This window comes from Caloenas nicobarica, chromosome 24 (genome assembly GCF_036013445.1).
Source record: "Caloenas nicobarica isolate bCalNic1 chromosome 24, bCalNic1.hap1, whole genome shotgun sequence".
Lineage (NCBI taxonomy): Eukaryota > Metazoa > Chordata > Aves > Columbiformes > Columbidae > Caloenas > Caloenas nicobarica.
Window position 1 is genome coordinate 4,979,577 of NC_088268.1, and position 22,799 is coordinate 5,002,375.

The 22,799-nt window shown below is 49.7% G+C and overlaps 1 protein-coding gene across 1 annotated transcript; it reads left to right on the forward strand.

Moving 5' to 3' along the window:
• The first annotated feature begins 279 nt into the window (after positions 1–279).
• On the forward strand, positions 280–22,577 carry PIP4K2B (phosphatidylinositol-5-phosphate 4-kinase type 2 beta). The gene is made up of 10 exons (XM_065651177.1): positions 280–524; positions 8,451–8,548; positions 9,978–10,074; positions 13,464–13,616; positions 14,367–14,513; positions 14,807–14,845; positions 16,208–16,321; positions 16,621–16,879; positions 17,264–17,367; positions 17,815–22,577. Exons 1-10 carry the CDS (start codon positions 348–350, stop codon positions 17,893–17,895), a joined length of 1,269 nt encoding a protein of 422 aa, XP_065507249.1. The 5' UTR covers positions 280–347; the 3' UTR covers positions 17,896–22,577.
• Positions 22,578–22,799: the final 222 nt, after the last annotated feature.

The following is a 22,799-nucleotide window of genomic DNA, read 5'->3' on the forward strand; positions in this document are numbered from 1 at the left end:
CCGCTCCCCACCTCCTCAGCCCTCCGCCATCTTGGCGCCTCCTCAGAGCGGGGCCGGAGCGCGCTCGGCCGGAGGCGGCGGCTCCTCCTCAGCGGTGGAGCGAACCACCGCGGGGGCGGGGTGGGGGAGAGCAGGAGGAGGCGGGGACGGAACCACCGCGGCAACGGCGAGGGGGAAGCTAACGGGCCGAGCCGGACCAACGGGCGGGGGCTGACGGGGCGGGCGGTACCACTGAGGGTCGGGGAGGGGGCTGTGCCCGGCGGGGCGGAACCATGCGGAGGCGCTGGTAGGGGGAGCCCCGGGGAAGGGGGTTCGGTCCGGCTCCCGGTGCCGCCGCCGGCTCCGCCATGGCCTCGAACTGCGCGGGGGGCTCGTCGGCGGGAGGCGTCGGGGCGGCGCTGGGCACGGCCCTGAGCGCCAGCAAGACCAAGACTAAGAAGAAACACTTCGTGTGCCAGAAGGTGAAGCTGTTCCGGGCCTCGGAGCCGCTGCTCAGCGTCCTCATGTGGGGAGCCAACCACACGGTGAGCGCGGCCCTCCCGGGGCCCCCCGCCCCCTCAGCCGCTCCCCAGCCCGAGGGTCGGGGCCCTTCATCCCCCTCAGTCCGGGCCCTTCATCCCCCTCGCCCCGGGCCCTTCATCCCCCTCGCCCCGGGCCCTTCCCCTCAGCGAGCGCCCCCGCCCCCCGGATCGGGCCCTTCCCGTCTCTCCCTCAGGCGGCGCCTTTTCCCGCCCACCCAGGGCCCTCGTCGCCCCCCCCCGCCCCAATCTGGGCTCTGCCCCCCACACCCTTTATCCCCCTAAGTCGCAGCTTTCTCTCCCCCCGGCATCTCTTCCCTTCCCTGGATTCCCCCTCCCGGGGTGTCCATGGGGTCCCTGCCGGTGCCTTTCCCCTGGGGCTCCTTCCACAGATCATCCCCGGCTGAGGGTGTCCCTCCCACACGTCCCCTTCCTCACGCCTGAGGTGGCTTTAGGCTTCCCTGCTCACCCTCAGTGACGCCCACAGCGCTGTCCCTTGTCACAACCCCAGGATTTCTCCCCCAGGACAATCCCACAAAGGTGAGGGGACCCCCCCGTGTCACAGCCCACAGGTCCCGTGCACACACTGACAATCCTATTCCTCAGTTGGCTGCGTGGGGATAATTACACGTGTGTCTCTTCTCCATCCCTAAATACAAAAGGGTCTTTTTGGCCCCATCTGTCCAACCTCGTCTCCCTCTGACTTGAGGATTCAGCTACTGGAACTCAGGCCACGTGTGTCCCCAGGACTCTCGGTGTCCCTGGGTTGGCGCGATGTTGAGGGGGGAGCCGGGAGAGGGGCCCCCGGAGATGCTGCCGAAGCCTCAGCTCTTCCAGCCGCCTCCTGTGGAGCTTCCCAAGCCCATCTTTATGTTTTTCTCTGGAAACTTCTCCCTCCTCTGTGATGGCAGGCGTAAATCTCGTACTGGAATTGATTTGCCACTGCTCTCTGGATGCTGTTCTGGGAGAATATTCAGGTGGTCAAAGAATTCAGAAACCTCATCCCTTCCTAAATTAGTAGGCTTTGAGGGTTCAGACACCTATTTATCCAGTGGATTAATGGATATTTCCTAGAGAGTGAAAGGGATTTAGGTTCCATTTTTGCAGAAACAAGTAACACACACAAAATTAGGATTGCGTTTCCAGCCCGCCTGATGGTGGAATGAAAGCTTCCAAATGTAGTTCAACCCGGCGCTGCTTTTCTGAGTCAAAGGATGTTCCAGGTTCTTGCTGCTCAGAGCCTTGCCCAGGAAACAGGGTAATGAATTTAATCAGCCTTTGATCAGTGGTGCTGTTCAGAGCTCTGAAGAAATGGAAATTGGTGGGATTCTTCCAGCTTTCATTTCTGGTCTCTTGAGGACAGTTTGTGTTTTTATTTTTTTGTAGCTCTCGATACTAGGAGCCTGGCAACTTTTTTAGGTGCTGGATTGGGACAGTGTAACTTTCGGAGCACTTGGCTGTGAAATATTTAGGCAAAGGGAGGAAGGCAAGCAGGCGGTTCTGTAGGAACCCTAAGCTAGTAATGAGATTATATCTTTGTGGGGGTTGTTTAATGTCTGGCTGTGGGACCACGGTTTTACAAGGAGGGGATGGATCCCTCGGCTGTGTCTGTGGATCCTTGCCTGGGGATCCCTGCGCTAGGAGCAGGAGAAAACTGCTATCAGCACAAACACAAGGCTGTGCCAGGAAGATTCTGTCCAAAAATACTTGCATTTGAGATGAATTTTTTCGCGGATGAATCAAACAAACAACCATTTTATGCAATCCACCATTTCTGTTGACTGAAGAAATTCCCTCAGGTCCATTAAGCGAGTCTGGCCACGGTTCGGCTCTGCCTTGTGTTTAAACGAGCTCGTTAGCAGCTGGTGTGGATGCGATGATGGGTCTGGAGAGGATCAGGAGCAAGGACGTTACCGCTCCGAGAACGGGACCTGGTTTCTGGAACACCACTTCTGAGCATTTCTGTTCAAACCATGAGCTGGTCTTGGCTGTCCCAGTGATCCCAGCTGGTGTTTAAACCCACTGAACTGGGATCAGGGTGGGGCTGGGGCTGGTGTGAGTGGGGCCAAGCGTGGGTGGTGTTAGTCCGACAGCGAAATTTCAGACTAGAAAACCACAGCGGGGAGGGGAGAACTTGTGCAGAGAGGAGGAGCGAGTGGAGTCACAGAGGTTCACCCTCGATTTCTGAGTTTTCTGTAAGGCGCTGTAAAATTCAGCAAACGTGGAGATGGTTCCCAGGGAAGCTTTGCTTGTGGCCACTGTTGTCGTGGCGTTGGGAGAGGAGCTGCGGCTCCTCGGTGGTGGTTACGTCCACGTTGCTCCGTCCACGTTCTCGGCACCCCGGCTGGACCCGTGTGCGTGGGAATCCGAGGGAAAGTTGTGCCGGTTCTGGAAGGGAGAAGCCATCTCGCGCCAACAGCAAGATGAACACGGCGGCAGCGTGTGATGCTCTGGAAACCATAGAAACGGTTGTAAGGTTCTAATTATACAAGGCGCTGGGATCCCAGTGAGTTTGGAGGTTCTTGGAGACATGACTCTTGTTTCCGTGCGTTAAACAAACGGTCAAGTTCATACGGGCCGTGGTGTTGCTTCTCTAGTGGCAATTAATCAACTGGAAGCAATCCCTGGAGCTCTGTGGCTGTTGGCAGGGGGTTGGCATAAACAAATCCCGTTTTTGTGGAAGTGGGGAGATCTGTTGGGTGTGTAGATCTTGCCCGGGCAGCCTCCTGCGCCCTGGGGCTCCGATTATGGACTGAGGCACCAGCCGATCTCCTCGGACCTTCAGGAGCGGTGCCAGCCAGTACAAAACACGGCTGCTTAGTATTCAAGTGAAATCGCAAAATCGGGATTTGCAGCACGCTTCTGCCTTCTCCGCAGTGTTGGGTTTGATGTTGCCATGTTAATTCTCGCCAGAGCAGCATCTGCCACTTATCAAATGTTGAAGCCCTAGAAAATTGGTGCTGGCGCGGGGTAAACAGCCGGTATTTGTCCTTTCCAACACTTGCTGTCTGCTGTGGCTCTAATTGACCTCTGGAGAGAGCAGCATATGGCGATGGCCGTGACAGCCCCTGTTAATGATTGCGGCCGGTGGCTCCGAACCTTCTTCTCCCAGGACCTCCTGTTAAAATAGAAATTCCAGGAGCCCCTTTTCTTCCTGGCATACGGAGAGAAAGTAAGGTTTTCCTGGGCAGATCAGCGAGAAAATCGGGCTCAGCTGCCTGCAACAGGGTGGCACGGACCGATTCCTCCGCCTGCAATGCTGCGTTGCTTCCAAATACTTTGTTCAGGAAGAGGTGGGTTCACTGTCACTAGGGGATGCTTTATTTTTTTTCCTCTTAAATCGTGCTGGTATTCCCCAGAGCGCTGATAAAAATTATTGACTACAAGATTCATGCTTCTATAGACCCACATGGGGGTTTTGTTAGCTTGGGTACTGATTAATCATGCTCTAATTCATGGAAAACAGTGATTTTTTTTTTTTTTTCCCCTCAAACCGTTGCTCAGTTGCTGTACTGTGTTAAGCAGCGGCAAAGTTTTGCTGCAGATGTGAGTTTGTCGCCATGCTAGTTAAAGGATTTTGCTATGTGTCTTTTACCTGCTTCCCCAGAGTATTATAAAGTTTAACTAATGCTCACCAAGTGCTGTGAGATGCCTGATTGAAGGCCTGTGAGAGGAACAAAATATTCTTATTTTCCTGACCAAATTCCTGTTGTAAAGGATCTGAGAGAGTAGACTCACACGCTCCATCATCTGGATCTTGTTAGTAAACAAATTGCGTTTTCCCATCAATTTACTAATGGTAATTGCCACTTCGAGCCTACAGTCAGGTTTTGAAACAAAATTACGCCTGGCCCATTCGTTCTAACAGCTGTCCCTGAATGACACTGAATATTGATGTGTCTTTTATTGAAAAAGGGATTGGCTTTGGTGGGGAAGCCAAATTATCAACTACAGATAAACCCAAAATTGCACTGACTGGTGTCGCTCGTGAATTCAAGTGACCAGGAAGTACAAAGCAGAGGGGAGGTGGCATTTTTTCCAGCCCCGTAAGGCCAGAGGTGGCTGGAGATTTCTCGACGGCGTAGGCAAAAATGAAATGTGCTGAGTGAGGATGAAGAGCCCGGCCGTGGGGGGAAGGGGAGAGCTGGGGAAACGGCAGAGCTGAGCCTGGGCAAATCATAAATCACCCAATATTTGGGTTGGAAGGGACCTTCCGAGCTCATCTAGTCCCAGATGTCTATTGGTTTGTTGAAAGCGCGACTTGGTTTTAAATGCTCTGGGCTCCGTTGGGACCCTCTGAGCCTTTTGTGAGACTGATGGGCATGTGCTGTTCGTGCTGCCCCTGGCCCAGGGAGGGGCAGGACCAGTGGCTTCTGTCCTTCTGCAAAATGCAGGTGACAGCGGAAAAATGCACTTTTTAATGGTGCTTTTAGCCTGGACGGGTCCTTGTCAGGTTGTTTGTGTTCTCTACTGAGTGAGGGAACAGAAAACTCCTGGCATATGAGGACTGTGCAAAAACAGGGGCTGATTTTCAAGAGGATTCAAAGGCAGATTAGGTCCAAAAAGCTGGATGACTTCCAGAAAACCAGCATCAACGCTGGGTCTGGACACAGATCCCTGGCCTGAAGAGCTCGTGCTCTAAATTAGCCGTTCTTAACTTTTTCCACTTTGGGGACCTCTAAAGCTTTCGTAGATGTGGGAATACCCCAGGCACGTGCTGCTGTATTGCACGGACCTGCTCTTCCCGCTTGCTGTGCGCCTCAAAATAACGCGTGACCCCTGCGGTGAGGGACCGAGGAGTGTGACAGCAGCCACTGTCTGCTGCTGCATCTCTGCTGCCGCCTCTTCCAGAACAAGGCACCAAGCCCAAGATCTCGCTGTCCATCCTGTGGCTGCACCAGCCCCAGAGATCTCCAAAGCTCCAGGTACAGGTGAACTTTCCACAGCTGGGTGACGTTTATGTGGGGGACGGACAGGTCGGACCCATGGGAACAGGCTCCCTGGGCTCTGCACCTTGCTGTGACCTTGCCTTCTGTAGCATAAATACACAGAGACACACACTCTGCTATATATAATCTCCTGCTACACGCCTCTCCTCGGGGAGAAGGCGAGAGAGCAAACATGTGCCAGGCGTTAGTCACGTTGCTCTCGGAGGCTGCTCAGATTCCACAGCGATAAGCACGGGAGGGGATCCCTGTGGAGCGGTGCTGCCGCTTGGGCAAGGGCTGCTGGCGTTTTGCTTGGCACTGTCGCTGCAGCACCTTGGGAAGGGGCACTGGGCGCTGAGGGTTGTACTGGGAGAAGGAGGAGTTTGCGATATCCCTTTTCCAAGGCAGCATGAGGGCTTTTCATTCCTCTCCCTCTGAGGAAAACGTCAAGTGCAGGAGATACTGTGGGAGCAGACAGTGCACATCCCTCTTGCTTAAAAAACGGATAAACAACAACAAAAAAAGCCAAAACCACGTTTGCTTTCAGCCTGATGTCAGAAGCAAAGGCCCGGTGGCCATCTGAGCAAGAGCTGCCTTGTCCGGTGGAGGGCTGGGAACAGAAATGGCCGGTTCGGCTCTTCCACAGTGATTCTGGTCCCCAGCACAAACCCTTTTCTGCTCCCTGTCTCCTCCAGAGCCGGAATGCCGAAGCATCCAGAAAGCTCTGCTGTGTGCAGCTGGAAAAGGGAAAAGGCTTCTGCAGGGGGGATTTTTTTGGCTGTTGTATCTTGGGAAGAGCGGGGATGTCTTTTAAATGAGACGAGATATCCTGGCGCACCATTTCTGCCAGTCAGGAGAGCAGCAACAGGTACAACATTTGCTTTGAGGTTTCTGCTTTGGCAGAAATGAGGGCGCTCAGAGACGTCTTGACATCTCACTTTGCTAACGTTTATGTCTGAATTTCTGGCAGGGAGGAGACAAAATCTCCAACTCGCTGTTCCTTCTCAACCGTCAGCCCTTCCTCCACTCTGCAACAAGCTGATGATAGTGTGGTTGTGCCTTTCCCACCGTGAGCAGAGGGTGAGAACAGGCGTGTCTGAGGAGCTGTGCTGGGCTTTCCCTCCTGTTAGACAGCAATAATTAGTGGCTGGAGGCAGCACCTCTTTCTTGATACAGAATTAGCTGGTTTCTTTTCACCCTGAGGGGAAATCACTGCCTGGGGCTCTCTGGTGCGCATCACTGCAGGAGCTGGATCCCGGGATCTGGGAGATCCTTTCCTCTCTTCCAGCTGTGGCTCCAGGAGCGGGTCAACGCAGGATTGAGCCTTTAGCTTAAGCTGGGGGATATCGGCCTCCCTGCTCCGTTGTGATTACAAACGATGGGAGTCGTATGACATTCTTTATTCATTCATCTGTGCAGCGTTCTCCATACATCCCAAAGCTCTTTATGGGAGTGCTTAATGCTCCTTGGTGCTGCTGTGGAGTAAATACCGGGCAGGGGTTTAAAGAGCACCATCTCTGCTCTTAACAGAGCGCTGCCTGGTTTGCTTTCCACTTATCTGTTGTGTGGGATGACAGTCTCTGAAAATAGTCATCTTTTCTCTTTGCAGCGTGGATGGGTCTTTCTTTCCAGTCTGACGTTTGTTAAATCTGGTCTGGTTGGTTTTTGTCTTTTTTCATTGGTAATGATGGAGAAAGGAGATGAAAAATATGTACCGCATCAAAGGCTTGCCCGTGTAACCAGACAGCTCATTGCACATCGCCAGAGGCAGGTCCTTGCAGAGCTGAGTTGTGCCACGGCTCCCGCTGCAGAATGGCCCCTCACACCCCCTTCCATCTCTGCCTCCTTGGAGCAGACGTGGCAGCAGCTATTTGGACAGGATTGTGGGTCCTGTTGCACACAAGGAGTGAGGAATCCCAGATTCCTCCATCTGATGGCTCGGACCCCGTTCCCGGTCAGCGGGGAAATGTTGTGCTTTCCAAGCTGGAAGTTGCTTGACCTGCCTGAGGTTTTGGTGTCAGGAACAGCCCCCAGGCCTGACTCCTGCTGTAGCCAGCGTTGTCCGCTGTTGCCAGCGTTGTCCGCTTCTCCCCAGCATTACCTGCTGGGCACGGAGATCACAGGAATGGAGTTATCATGAAATTGCTTCTTAAATCCAGCATGTTAATAGCACTTCAATTAAATGAGTCTCGTGTGATTCCCCTGAAGTCTGTGTGGATGAACGACACTGGGGCTGTCCTCAGAAACATCCTGCCTCTTGACCTGCTCTTGAACACTGGCACATCCTTGTCACTGCTTGTGTGGAGCAGGGGAGCCAGATATAGTCCAGAGGTGGATTTTTTTTTTTTTTATTTTACTATTGCTGCTTTTGCTGCTGGGTGCTGTAGCACGAGCCTTTCTGTACAATAGTAGCTGAATGTTCATTCTTCTCCTTCCCTGTATTCCTGTGGCTGCCACACATGACTAAGGAGCAAAAACAATCTAGTGGAGTGACTCATCCCTTTCGAGAAGGTGGGATAAGAGCAACAAGAGACAGCGAGCACAGAAACAGCATCCACAGGGCACTGGGCTGTGCTGCACCAAAGCTGCCCAGTCTGTTCTGGCTGGCGACGGCGAAGACTTTGGTCATCTGTGATTTGTAGCGGTGACAACTAGTTAAGAAACTGGCTGATGCAACATTTCCCAAATAAAGGCAAAGGTGATTTATTTAAAACATAAAATGCGATTTTTTTGGTCTGTCTCCATGCTAAGCTGGATGTTGGACAATCAGTGGAAGGCGAATGGATGAAAGAGCCAATGCTGGCTCAGGAGTCCTCACCACAGGATTGAATGAGATGCTTCTGTGGATTGTAACCACAGTGTTCTCCAGGTTGCTTCAACACAGGTCTAATGGGTTATATTGCTTCAAAAACAGCTTCTGGGGTATTGGGCATCCCCCTAAGTCCATTGACAGTAACCACAGGGCAGAGGAACTTGGGTTTTGAGTCTTTCCTTTCTCTTTTAGATCAACGAACTCAGCAATGTTCCCGTCCCTGTTATGTTGATGCCTGATGACTTTAAAGCCTACAGTAAGATTAAGGTGGACAATCATCTATTTAACAAGTAAGTAGGTGCTTCCCAGCTTGTTTGTCGCTGTAATTAGAGCTCTTTACTGTGTTGGAAACTGGCACGTGTAAGGTTTTTGGGTTTGCTCCCTGTTGTAATGCCAGGAGGATCTGATGTGGCCAGACACGTGGGGCCTGTGTCGCTGAGATGCTGTCTCGTGGTTTGGTTTATATTCTTTGAGTGATGAGAAGTCTGGTAAGGCCAGGCTTAGAAGTGGCACTACTTAAAACCTAAACATGTAGATATTCAATGAAGTGGGTAGAAAACAATATTTTAGAGTTCACAAAGTGTAACTTGTCCAAAGCCCAAGGGCTGAAGTTTGCTGCACATCTTGGTTATGTACAAAACTGCTGCAGGACCATCTCCTGACTCCTGCTGTGCCCCCTTGCGTGTCCCATCCTGTCCTGACCAGGAGAAGCCAAATCCCAAGACCGTGAACAAGAGGGAAGGAGTTTGCTCTCCATAACTTGCTGGGCTCTCTGTCTGTTTGAGACTGTTCACAGGACACAGCCGTGAAGCTGCATTATACCCCTGGCCCATAGGACTTGTGTGGAGTTATCCTCTTCTCCTTTCCCCAAAATATCAGATTTTGGAAGCCTTTTTAAAGCCACAGTTGTGCCTGGTGCTCAGAGCTGTGTTCACCCTGGCCGTGTGTCTGCAGGTCTGCAGCGCTCCCTGGTTAATGCTTCATTTTCACTGAGTCTCCCAGGGATCAGCTTTTGAGAGTGGGAGTGCGATTCAAAAGTTTGTCTTCTCTGGCACCTACAATTTGTGGTATCTGCTCTTCCCTCTTCTCCTACATAGATTTTTAGTTTCCCACGTGTTGGTACAAAGGATTCTCATTGAGAATGAGCTGACAAAATCTCCCACCGTGTCCAGGCAGGACCATCCTCTCTGCTTCCTCCCACTGGGCAGAATACGAGCTCTGGTAGGGAGTAGCTGCAGCATCCCTCAGCGACAGGGATGTGTTGACCTTTCTTTTGACGCATGAGTGATCTGATCTGAAATCAGAGCCCCCCCCCCTCCCTCTTTCCTCCAGCTTTTCATCTTGAACAGTAACAGTGTGGTGCAGGGGGCAGCTGTGTTACTGAACAGAACAAAGCAACAAAGGAGGAGGAAAGAGAGAAATTATTCTGTCAAATCTGTGTTTGTGACAGGGGAGATTGTTCTGTAAGACAGACATCCTCATCCAAAAAGCCTGTTAGTCAACAGCTGGATCCTGAAAGCGTTTCTACGAACAGATGACTTTTATAGGCATCCAAAGAAACAAGCTCTCCTAAGGAGGGTAAATACTTGCAGAACAAGGCCCTTGTAGGGAGGAGGGGGCTCAGATATCCTGGGGGGTCAGCAGTGAGCTGGGAGAAGAATCAAGTTTGATTTCACAAGCTGATCATTGCACCAGAATATCTTTTCTGCTTTGCCCTAGGGAAAACTTGCCAAGTCGCTTTAAATTTAAGGAGTATTGTCCACTGGTGTTCCGAAACCTCCGAGAAAGATTTGGGATTGATGATCAAGACTACCAGGTACTGTCTCTTCTCTCCCTGCCCTCCTAACGCCTTTCCTTAGGACAGAATAACCAAACTGGCAGAGAAGCTACGACACCAACATTGTGTGGTCAGTTTTTATGGGCTTATAATCATGATTTAAATGGTTTTAGCACAACCCTAAGTGCCCCCAGCAGCGAAGTAGATCTGGCTGTGCCAGGCACTGGGCAACTGCAGAATGAAAAGATGGTCCCTGCTCCAGAGCACTTACAGTCCAGGCATAAAATAAGAGGCAGCAGATGGTTGCAGACAGGCGGGAGCTGGAGGATAACAATGATCTAGTGCAGAACATCTGCAAGGAAAATGAGTCTGTCCTGTTTTTACAGATTTGGGTGCTTTTTTTAATCAACTGTGTGTACCAAGCATTGGCGCTGTTGAATTGGGTTTATCGTGGTGGCTGCTGCTTTGGGACGCATCCCCTAAGGCCAGAGGCTCAGACTTGCCTTGGAGGGGAGAGATATTTCCTTGTATTAATACCACTGGGCTGAAATCCCATGAAACAGAGCTGTCTCAACTCTGTCTGCTGCAGCAGGGCTGCCCTTCCACACACAGCTCTCAGTCTTATGCACGCGGGGAGATGTGTAGTAGCAGGCTGCTTAGAGAGCTCGTAAATGAGGGAAAAGCCAGTGCGGAAAAGAGGACAGCTTTGATAGCGGCGTGGCCTTTAGCAGCCTGGGTGTCAGGTAATTAAACCCGGATCTTTGGCACTCTGCTGCCGTTGATAAAGGCTGTGGCGAGGCGCCAGCACTGACTGGTCGAGGCCTTAAACTGAAATACTCGCTGGAGTCCAGGGGCACGTCAGTGCGGGTGAGCAGGCCCAGGATATCGCTCTTTCCCGTCTTTGCTTCACGACAAGCCCAGCAGAGCTCCCTGCGTCTGGGGAGAGGAGATGGGAGCAGAGCTGTTCCTGCTCATCCCACCAAACTGCTTCCTTCTGGTCGTGTCCACGTCCACATCCATCTGTATATACGCACACTCCAAACATGCCAAAATTGTCTAGATCATTTCCTGATCGCCCCGCTATTTCAAGGTCAGTATAACGAAGAGATCTGTTTTCTTGCTCCAGCTGCATGGCTCATTGCACTGGTGAGATACCAGATCCACTTGATCCGGTTTCTGGGCTCATGTGATGGGGCAAGGAGCAGATGTGTAGCACCTGCATCCCATCCTCTGCCCCTCGTTCCCAGCCAAGGGAGCAGGGGTGACCTCTGAGGGTACCGGGAGCGGTGGTTGGGGCTTTTTGCTTCTTTAGATCTCAGCTGCCTCTCTCCCAGTCCTGGCTGCCGGGGCCCATCCTACTCTGCCGCCTCTTCTCAGGCACGCTGGGCACTCCGAGGGTGTTTGCTCAAAGTGCGACACATTTTTTCGAGCAGAACTGACAGCCTTTGCTTTTCTTCTGCAAGGGGCCGGCCATCCCCAGGAGGAACCGTAAAAGCTGCCGTGTCCTGCCTGTTGCAGCTCTGCTTGGTAGAGTGTTAATTTCTTTTTTCCGTCCGACACCAGGCCTGTTCTGTAGGCAGCCGTGGTGTTTTGCCAGAAGTGCCTGTGGACAGCAAATCATGCTGCGGCTTTTGAGGGTTCTGCTTGGCCAGCAACACCCTAGGGCGAGCTGTACCAGGGAATTACTTGGTATGCTGGTTCCCTCCATACCCTTCCACTTACTTCCATACAGGGAAGTCATCAGGTCTTAATTATTTTTTCTCCCAGCCTATCCGCTATAGTAGATTTTAATTTTTTTCCTCAGTTTCTTTTAAGAAATGATGAGAACCGTGTGAAGTGACTTAGACAGATGCACCCATAATTTTGTTGGTTCTCAATAGCCGGTTTATCATTTACACTTTACCCGTTGCTCTGAGGGATGACTTCTCTCGTCTCTGAGGTAAAGCAGTTTGGCTCCTTAAAAGTGTCTGGCCAGAACAGAAAGCAGAAAACATTGATTGAGCTAAATTCAGGTGGGTAAAATGTGATGGCTTGAGTGAGAATTGAGCCAGGATGCTAAATATAACACGCAGTCTGTGGAAGGGGTGGGAGGGACAGGAAGGGAACGAGGTAAACCTACAGGCTGTGCATTTGGTAATGTCCATATGTGGTCATGATCTCTGCTTCCCATCTCCTCTAGAAGAAAAGCTCTGTGGTTTTGAGGTGAGGGGTGATTAAACGGTGCAGCACAGACTCATTTGCAAGTGTCAGCAAGAAGCAAGACCTTGGGTTTTTTTTTTTTACTTACTTGCTTGCCTTTATTTTCCTGACAGTTTCTAAAACCGTTGGCAGGAGTAGAGTTTTTCCGCTGCTTCATTAAAGTTTTAAAAGCTTTAAATGCTTCATTCTGAAAGGAAACCTCTGGGCTCGCTTGCAGTGTGACATGGTAAATCCCTCTTTTGCAGCAGGCTCTGCCTGCGTGTGCAGAAGTGCAGGCTCCCTCTGCTGTCTGCTCGTCAGAGAGAACAGCGGAAATAGCAGCTAAAAAAATACATCGCGAAACGCGTCGTCCAGCCCTGAGATCCCGAAAGACGCATCTACCTTGAGCTAAAGACCACTAGTGAGATGTCAGGACCATGGTGTTTCGGAGCACAGCTCAACTCTCCCCATCTGCTTGTGCCAGTGGTGAGGAAATGCCAGTGAGAGCCTGTGCAGCTGGTTGACAAAATGGCTTCTGAGCTGCGATGGGGCTGGTGGAGTTGGAAGGCACCTGCTGAGACTGGTGACAAGGAGGAAAGTGGTGACCTGCTTGGGTTGGTCTGGGAGGTGCAAAGAGCAGCGAGTCTCAGTGTGACGGGGCTCACGGCAAGTCCCGCTGCGTGGGGAGAGGCACCAGAACAAAGAGCTCCCGTTGTGGCTCAGGGGACATGGGAGATACTCGCTCTGCAGTTTGCTTGGGATTTACCAATTGTGCTGCAAGCATGAAAAGGAGCTGCGATGTTTTGTTGCTAAGGGTGGAGACAGGGATATAAAGACAGATGCTGCTGGTTGTCGGAAGAGCAACCGAGCTATTTATACTCACAATCCTTTTTTTCCAACTGTAAGAACAGCAGCGGCTGAGGGTGGCTTTTGGTGTCAGGGTGACCTGTAAAGAATTCCTGAACAAAGAGACTTTTGCTGGTTTATGCTGCTTTTTGATGGAAAAGCAGGCAGACCATTTCATTAATTTTGTTCTGGTTTTCCTTAAACTTTGGAAAAATCCTGTCTGTTCTTAGATTTCCAGCAGGAAATGCTAAGAAGTCTTGGCCTGTGTATGCTCCCTCTTTAAAAACCCCTTGGTAAAAAAAATCACCCATGTCTCATCTGCTTTCCAAGACTCTTGGTTTTTTTCTCCAGAGGGGTGGCGTCATCTGCCTCTCTTCCCCACCTTTTTGTTCTGGTTCCCTCAGAACTCGGTGACCCGAAGCGCCCCGGTGAACAGCGACAGCCAGGGCCGGTGTGGGGCCCGGTTCCTCACCACCTACGACAGGAGGTTTGTCATCAAGGCGGTGTCGAGCGAGGACGTAGCGGAGATGCACAACATCTTAAAGAAGTACCATCAGGTACGGTGAGTCTGGAGCTCTGGGAGAGGAGGTGGCAAACACCTTGCGGGGAGTATTTTGTGATTTGCCAGGGAACTGGAGCTTGGATTCACAGTGCGCAGTCTGGCAGAGCTTGCAAATAGCTTTTGCAAAAGAAAACAATGTTCCTTAGCATCTGAGAGGCAATTGTGGCACAGCTGCCTGCTTCTTCACAGTGCTGAGCCCCTTCACAGCTCACCCCGTTCCTTCCACCAATGAATTATGGAGTGGTGGTACCTGAGATCTGTAAACATGCTCCTAATTCAATCCTTTGAATCAGACTTTCCAGAGGGACCAAGGAGGGGACGGTTACAGGCAGCAGGGAAGGGGGGCAAAGTGAGACAGCTGTTCTACCCTGGCCCACAGTATCTGCCGGTCCATCTGCTCTTTGCTTTCATACACACTCATATGACCAGGAGAGGTGAATTTAGCCAGTGCCAGCACCGGACTCGCGCTACTGCGACTGGGTGACAGACAAGCACACGCAGGCTGGACGTGCACACACAACGGGCTGCTCTGTCTCAGCTGAGGGCTGGAGGATTCTCACGATGCGCTAACTTGCTTCTCTTGAGCCCCTCGGAGCCATTTGCAAACCTCCTTTCCTTTCACGTTGGTGTCAGGTAGCTGGAACGGGAGGCTTCGCTATCAGCTTCTTGCTGAGCTTGTGTCAGGGCTGGGGTTTGTGTGACAGCACCGTCTTTCTCTGCCCTTCCCTTCCCCGCTCTCCTCCAGTTCATAGTGGAATGTCATGGGAACACCCTCCTGCCCCAGTTCCTTGGCATGTACCGGCTCACCGTGGACGGAGTGGAAACCTATATGGTGGTAACCAGAAACGTATTTAGTCACAGGCTGACGGTGCACCGGAAATATGACCTGAAGGTGAGTGCTGGGAGGGCGGTCATGGAGCCGAGGGCTCCTTTTCCAGGAGGGTGGGGCTTGGTCTTTGTAACATCTACTTGGCAAGGTCCTAGCCTTTGGGTTTTGCTCAGGGGGTCAGGTTTTGGGGGCTCTGGAGATCTGTAGGTCTATCTTGGGCATGAAAAAAGGGTTAAGCGCTGACTTGAAAAATACTTTGATTATTTTTCTGCATGGAGGAATTAAATGGTGTCAATGAATTCTTTGGGAATATGATACATAGTGCAGCAACGCTCTTTTCTTTACTCTTTTATCAGGGCTCTACAGTATCCAGGGAAGCAAGCGATAAAGAGAAGGTATGGACCATTCCTGGCCAGCCTCTTCTTCCTCCTGGTGGTTGGAAGCAGATGGGACACGACTGATTTCCCTTTTCAAAAGGGATATTGAGCAGGGGGTGTTAAATGGGCCCTGAGTGTCAACCTGTTTCTGTCCCAGCTTTCCGGCTCTTCCCAGTAACTGCCCAGGAGATGGTGCAGATCTGGTGCTGCCCTGTTATGTTGACACTACCAGGAGCTGGGGGGAACTTCTTGGGGGACAATCCCACAAGTCCCAAAACTCACCTTAGTGCAATGCTGGCTTTATGGGAGGATTTCTTCATGGTGCTCCCTGGGTACCAAACTGAGTCAGGTCAGCAGCTGGTTTGTGCAACAGATGCTTTCAGAAACCAGACCGGCTCCTCTCAGATTTTTGGCTTATCTCAGCATGTTTGTAAGTTCGGTTTCTCGTGCCATTAGGGGAACTTATGACTAAATCCTGCCCCTGCAGACCTTTGGCTGTGATGCTGCTGTGAAAAGCCCAGTTGAAATCACAGCAGTAACTCACAGTACTACGTGTTTCGCACGTGCACATGGGATTTTCAGGTTTGGAACTGCAGAGTAAGTTTACTCCAACCTGCCCTAAAATTAGATCTCTGGCATGAGCCAAGAAACTCCCGTTGACACGGAATGCTCTGGCATCGGGACATGGCTTCACCGTGCCCAAGTGTCCCTGGCTTGCTGGCTCTTGACTCTCCAGCTTTTTCTGCTTATGCAGTTTGTCTCAGACCATTCATATTAGATCTGTATAAAGCTACCACACGCTCATAATTCATTCTGAGAACAAAATAATTTAATTCCCAGTTGCACAAAAGGGTTGTATGTTTTTCCATATCCCAGAGAAATCCTCAGAGCCTGTTGCGAGCAGATTCCTGAAAAAGCAGTGGTTTTAATTTTTTCCTCAAGTCTTCAGGGAGAGAAGCAATTTTTTTCCAACCCTCTCAACACTTTCCCCCCGAATCAGAAGCCAACAAAATGCATTTCTTTTCTATTCTGGGAGCTGGTTGGACCGTCTCTGGCTGCAGCCCAGCTGCCCAGCGCTCAGCCTGCAGCACGTCTTCCCGCAGTCTTGAAAGCTGAGTTGCTCTCTCTGTCTCCCTTCAGTTTCCCCCCAGGAGCAGCTCAGCATGTGGGTTCATTGACAAATAGTGTGATCTGTCTGGTGCCATTTTCATACTTAGGGGACAGGATGAGCCGCTTCTCCTTATAAACAGAAGATCGTGGTGCAGCCCCACGCTCGGCCAGAGTCTCTGTGCAACCAAAAAATTGCTGATGGATCAGTTCTACCAGCCCTTCCTCAAGAAGTGGGGGTCTGGAGACTTTGACACGGGCTTTTTCTTGCAGGCAAAGGATTTACCAACATTCAAGGACAATGACTTCTTGAATGAGGGCCAGAAGCTGCACGTTGGAGAAGAAAGCAAAAAGAACTTCCTTGAAAAGCTGAAGCGGGATGTGGAGGTAGAGTTTGCTGGGGAACAGCTTTGAGTCTGTCTGTGATAACTGCATCCTCGCTGTGGCCTCTGGCTCCAGGAGTGCAGCAGTGACTGAGAAACAAGTAATTCCTGGATCAGCCAAGCAATTACAGTCAGGATTATGCTGATAGCAGTGGGGGTATGAGCTCATGTGTAGATTCTCTGGAGAACAGTAAGGGTTTAGCTCTCACTACAGCCCTTTCTATTCAGGGATGTCCAGGCAGGGCAGGACCGAGGATTTCTGATCCCACGTGGGTGCTGTTCTCACTGATCTCTTTCTCCCAGTTTTTAGCTCAGCTGAAGATCATGGACTACAGCTTGCTGGTTGGGATCCATGATGTTGACCGAGCAGAGCAGGAGGAGATGGAGGTGGAGGATCGGGCAGAGGATGAGGAGTGTGAGAACGATGGTCTCGGAGGCAACCCCATCTCCTCCTATGGCACACCCCCCGACAGCCCCGGCAACCTCCTCAACTACCCTCGCTTCTTCGGGCCTGGAGAGTTCGATCCTTCTGTCGATGTCTACGCCATGAAAAGCCACGAAAGTGAGTATGGTGGAATATGGCCCTGAGGGAGGTCTGGAGGGCAGAGGGGGTGTCCTGGCCAGGCTAAATGGAGTGGGAGGACTGGCCGCAGAGAGAGAGAGACACCCTCCCAAGTGTCTCCTTTGCTGTGCAGTCCCTCAGTGTGGATGGTGTGAGCTGGGATGGGTAGAAGTGATGCTTGGGGAGCAGTAGTGTGTTCAGAGAGCGTGTGGGCCTCTGGGGTGCTGTTTCCAGTCATTTCTCTGCCCTCTTCCAGCTCCCAGCTGCCTTACTTTCTCTGCTAGTTGCATCAAACCACATCTGCCGTGTATTTCTTCAGGAGGGGAGTGCAGCCGGGCTTTGCTCACATCTCAGGGTGTGCTAGTGACTCTCTTGCCTTGCTAGGTGCCCCCAAGAAGGAAGTGTACTTCATGGCCATTATAGACATTCTTACGCCGTACGATGCGAAGAAGAAAGCTGCACACGCTGCCAAAACCGTGAAACATGGGGTAAGCAGCCAGCCAGCCGCAGGGAGGGTGGGCTTGGGGGCTTCTGCTTTGCCCGCACGCCTGCCTGCATTTGCGTGATGTCTCCTGACACTGATTGTTCTACCAGTGTGGAAATTCTCCAGCAATCCTGTGCCCAAGAACAGCTGCTTTATTTCCCTGGTGTGGCACCAACAGCATCACAGAGCAGGACTGGACATCCCCTGTCCCCTTCCTGGGGCCAGTCCTGTTCCCTGCAGTCCTGAACTTCCCAAAAGGGCTTGAAAAACAGCCCAGGTTAGCAGAACATGGAGTTTTTCGTGCTTCTTCCAAGTGAGGAAACAAATCCAATGCTTTGACTCAGTGGTCTGCAGAAGATCCAGCTGGAGCTAAAATCGGTTTCCCTGGGGGTCTCTCTAGACCTCTCTGGATGTTGGTTTTTTACTTGTCTCTCCTCTCTCTGCCTTGCAGGCCGGGGCAGAGATCTCCACCGTGAACCCTGAGCAGTACTCTAAACGCTTCAACGAATTTATCTCCAATATCCTGACATAGTCGTCTTCAGCCTTCGGCGAGAAATGAAGAGAAGAGGGGCTACTTCCAAACAGAGGACGCAGCCTGTGACACTAAAACAGACACTGTAGCAGCATGTGGGGTGTGCATGTGTGTGTGTGTGCGTGTGCAAGAGTGAGCGTGTGGCGCTGTGTGACTTAAGAGAAAACTCATTCTAGGTGCACCCTCCAACGGTCCACTTGACCCAGGTGGAAAAGTGGGTTTTTATGTTACAGAAGTGCCCAGACATAGATTTGAGGGCTTTTTAAAACAAGAAAAGTGCATTGTTTCAGCACTGCTCTTTGTAATGACGTTTTCTCCTCTGATCAAGAGAATCCCATCGGGATATGATAACGTGGCACTGTATAAAAGGGGTCGCTCTAGATCACGTTCGGTAGGAGTGAAGCAGTGCCTGATTCCACAAGCTACTACTTTTTTTTTTTTATAATTATTATTATTATTATTGGACTGTCTTTGCCAGAAAGACATGCAAGCCCTTTTATTTCCCTCTTGGTAGGAATTGGAAGGAAAATAGCTCAGCATTTCAAGGATGGAAAATGTTACTCTGATAAGGAGGAGTTGCTGAACTTTAGGTAAATTCAGACTGGGACACTTTATATTTTTTGGTTAATTTAAGTAACAAAAACTGCTTTTGTAACTGCACTTGATTTACAGGAAAGACGAGGGAAATGAACATCCACCAAAGATGATCGCTTAAAAAGGTGTGACTCCTAGAACCTAAAAAAAAACAGTCTGAGAGGTAGTAGAGGCACTGAACAACCTCAGATAGTCATGTGCTCGGACCCATTGTGCTTTAAATTGGCCAGCTATGAAGATTTCATAAAAGAAAAAAAAATAAGGCGTTTCGTACCTGTAGATATGGGATAGGATTTGAGTATCTGGAACGTTTCCCTGTCACACCTTGGTCAGGAATTGCCGTGTCTCTTAGGTGACAGCCTCACATCGCAGTTCTGCCAGTGTTAATCTAGCTAATGTTCAGTCTTCCTTACTCGCCCCATCTGCAACAGGTACTTGAATTTGTTTCCTGACAGAGGTTCTTTGGTTAGTCGGTTTATTTTTTAAATGGTAATGTGACTTGCACACGAAGGAATTGGACTTGCTGCCAGTGGGGAGTGCGGGGAGCTGTGACTGTGGAGCAAATCCCACTGCTCAAGAGGACTTGGGACTTGAGCTGTGGTTGTTTTCACACTTCTCTGCTCTATACCCCTCTCTAGAGCGACAGTCAAGGAGTGGAAATGTTCGAACACTTGCGCCAGATTTATTTCCCCCCCTAAGGAGTTGGAACTGATTTGCGTGACTGAATAACGTCCTGTTGTCTCCAGAACGCTTGTAATATTTTTCACAGCCAAGCTTGTCAGACTTGCTTTGGGTTTTGTTAGCTCTGCCGCACAACAGTTACAGATCTTTCGGTTCGTTTTTCTTTTCTTTTTTTTTTTTTTTAATTTTCTTTCTAAGCAGGATTTAGTGTTTTGAACAAACCTCTTGCAGTTGAAACATATTGCTTATCTGCCTTGAAACTGTTCTCACATATGCCTTTGTTTCGGGAATAAGCTGTTTCGAATGTCCTGTGCTGTAACGCGTGCTACAGTTTGCTGTGTGGAATTTGGTCCTTTTGAGAGATAACTGGTGCTCATCACATCCCGGTAATTTCCCTAGACTAACGCTAGCTCTGGGCTGGATTCTGAATGTGGGCTTGTTTTTTTATTTTCATGTTCATACCCACATTCGTGCTGTGAATCCCACAGGTCTCAACTCTGAAAGGGACAAAAAGGGGCTGAAGTTTCAGCCCGTCAGAGTGCGCTGTAAATAGAGTCTTTGAGAAGTCAAAAATTAATAGTAGGGGTCATGATGGGATATGAATCTTTTTATTCGTTCATGGGTCATTCCCTTTAACATGGGACAAATTTCTCCTGCCGCTGTAGTCCAGTCCCTGTTGTGTGTGATGTGGGGATAACACACCGTTGTCTGGAGGCTCAAGAGCCTCATGTCTTAAGGTGTGTAGCTGGAAAAGCCACAAAACCAACGCAGCTATAAGAATTCTTTAAAAAAGGGAGGACTTCGAGGGTATCATCAGCTTAGTTTTGTGGGCATTATATCGGTTGCTTTTCTCTTAAACAGTAAGCGCTTAAGTTTACTATCGATCAGAAATTAAATACCAATCACTTTTTATTCTTGACAGTTTTAAAAATCTGCATTGAATCCGCAACTTTGGCCTGGTAAGTTCGCCATTCTCTTTCTGGGAAACTCGCTTGTACCTTTTAAGCTGTTTATCTTTAAATCGTGTATTAAAAAAAAAAAAAAGAAAAAAAGGGAGGAGGAAGAGAGAAGGAAATTAGTGAACTGCAGTGAGATACTACAAAAAAATACCAACCCAAAGAAAGTAGAAAAATGAAGCTTGCGTAGCTCGGAGCAACAGTCTCGTTTGCTGAATTTCATAAACAGGAATGAAGTGAAAATGCAGTTAGTTCCTGCAGCGATCTTTGCCGAAGTCACGATGCGAAGAGCTTAGGAGCAGTTGGCCGGTGTTTTCCTATTCCACTCCAAACAAACTCCTGCTAGGACTCAATTGGCTGCTCTGGCTCAAGTGACCCAAAAAGCCCCATGAACTCTGTTCACTTTAGCACTTCCCAATTCTGCCATTTCCGTCAAGTTGCCATACTGTGTGTATTAAAGTAATTAAATGCAATTTTCTCACTTAATGATGTATTACCCAGGTATGTAACTTTGTTTAACATAAGCATTTTGTATATTGTTTACATTTTGAGAGGTAGCATTATGTTAAAAATGCTAATTTTTGTTTCTAGACAGTATTTTTATTACCAGAACAAGAAGTGAAGCTGCAAATATTTGATTTGTTTTTAAAAGGGACTTTTTTTTCTTTTTATTGTTTTGTTTTGGTTTTTTTTTTAATCTTGTTTTAGGTCACTTTTTTAACTCAAGTATTTAAAAGGAGAACCCAGCCCTTTCAATTCTGGTTTTACAACTGCTTGTGCTAGTTCGTTGTCTGTTTCTGGTGTGAATTTAGTTCTAGTTTGCTAAATGTAGATATTTCTGTCTGTAGCGCGTACCCTGCAGAACACTTGACACTGAAGTGCATTTGACTGAAAACCACCCCCGGCTGAAAGAGTTGCAGTAGGTAGGCAGATTGCTCAGACCCTGGGCGGATTGACGGACTTTTCAAGAAATTTCAGTGCAATTCTTTGGTCAACTAGAGTTTCAAAATGAAAAAACAACAACTTTAGTGTGTGGTGCCCCAAGGCGGGGTGAGTTTGGGTGAGCAGCAAGCTGCAGGATTCATATCCCTGCCTGTGCTGAGGGTGTTTCTCTTTCTGTGCACGGCACTAATCTGTCAAAACTTAAGAATTAAAAACCGCTTTGAACCTAGGATGTGTATCTTCCCTGTTGAGATAGCTCAGTGGAATCAGAGCAGGAGAGGGAAGGCAGAGCGTGGAGTCACAGTTTAGGTGCTGCTCTGCTCCAATAGTGCAATAAAAACCACCCGAGAACACGCTGGGTCACTGTTTAATTAGACCCACGTGTTGTGGAGCGTGAGGCGAAGGGCCTGGTGTTCGTGAGGTTTTAGAGAAAAGTTATCAGGAGTTCACTTCTCCCAGCGAGGAACAGTGGGATCCTTCCCTCCGGTCTGGTACACACCTCTGATTGACCGGGTTTTAATTAGAAAAGCCGTGATCATGAAATTAATCACAGGGATAACTTCTGGAGTAGTAGGTAACTGCAGATTTCCTGCAGAAATGAGGCTGCACTCCCACACTTGAGGTTTGAATTTGGTTATCAGCAGCAGCAAAAACAACTAAAACACTCGAGTCTGATTTCCTTTTCTGGGAGGAAACTCCTGCTTTTCCCTCCAGAGGGGAACTCGCCTTTTAGCCCAAAAAAAGGCACGAACCAGGGTTGTGTTGTAGTTTTGGGCCGGGTTTGGTAGGGTTGTGTCTTGGCCTTGTTGGACAAACACCTCCCACTCCTGTGTCCCTGCACAGAGTCCAAGTGTTCAGCCTCCCGGTGGTACAGACCTTTCAGAAGTCAGCGTGTGTGTCCTGAGCTCGGTTTGCGACACTGCGTAACCGATCTGGGACAGATCGTCCTTAAAATAGCCCTGAAAAACCAGCTTTCCTCTCCTCCTCTGTGTCTTAACGCCCCACTTCAGATTTGCCTTCCCCAGCCCCTGAGAGCCATTCTCTGCTATCCGTATCAGCCACTACTGATTTCCCTTGCTCTTTTGAATTAAATATCTTGTGTAACAGCAATGGCAAAGCTCGAGGAACCAACTGCTGGTCATCCAGCGTGTTTCAGTGGTTTCGGTTTTCACCGCTCACAAGTTGCGCCGGTCTTTTGTTTCACCGCGTGACGCGAAAACGCAGCTGGGTTGAGTTGTGTCTAGCGAGCATATTACACACAGGCCACAAGGGTGGGCAGGGCTAATCAGTGCAACTGAAAAAAATGTGAATAAATTAAGTTTAATCTAAAACTTTGGAAAAAAAAAAAAGGCATTCTAGGTTTTTTCACTGCTGTTTTTTAAATAGGAATTTTAAGTCCTCTGTGCTTGTCTGTTTGCTAGGAGCAGTTTGAGACACTGTTACTGTTTTGAAATGCATGCATGTTACAAGATGAGTCTCCAACCAGAGAAAAATAAAATTAAAACTTTGTGTACATCTGTTCCTTACTGCTGTCCTCTTTCAAGCGTTCTAACCATCCGCTGTTACTGCATGAGGTACGTGGTCATTTTTAGTCCTAGATTAACCACAACTGGAAAAGTCTTTTTATATGTGCCTGTAAAATGGGGGGTTTAATTCAGAACTGATTTTAGCAAGTCCTAAGTTTGGGTGCAGCCGACGCTCAGTCACTCACACGTGTGGGTGGCTCAGAAA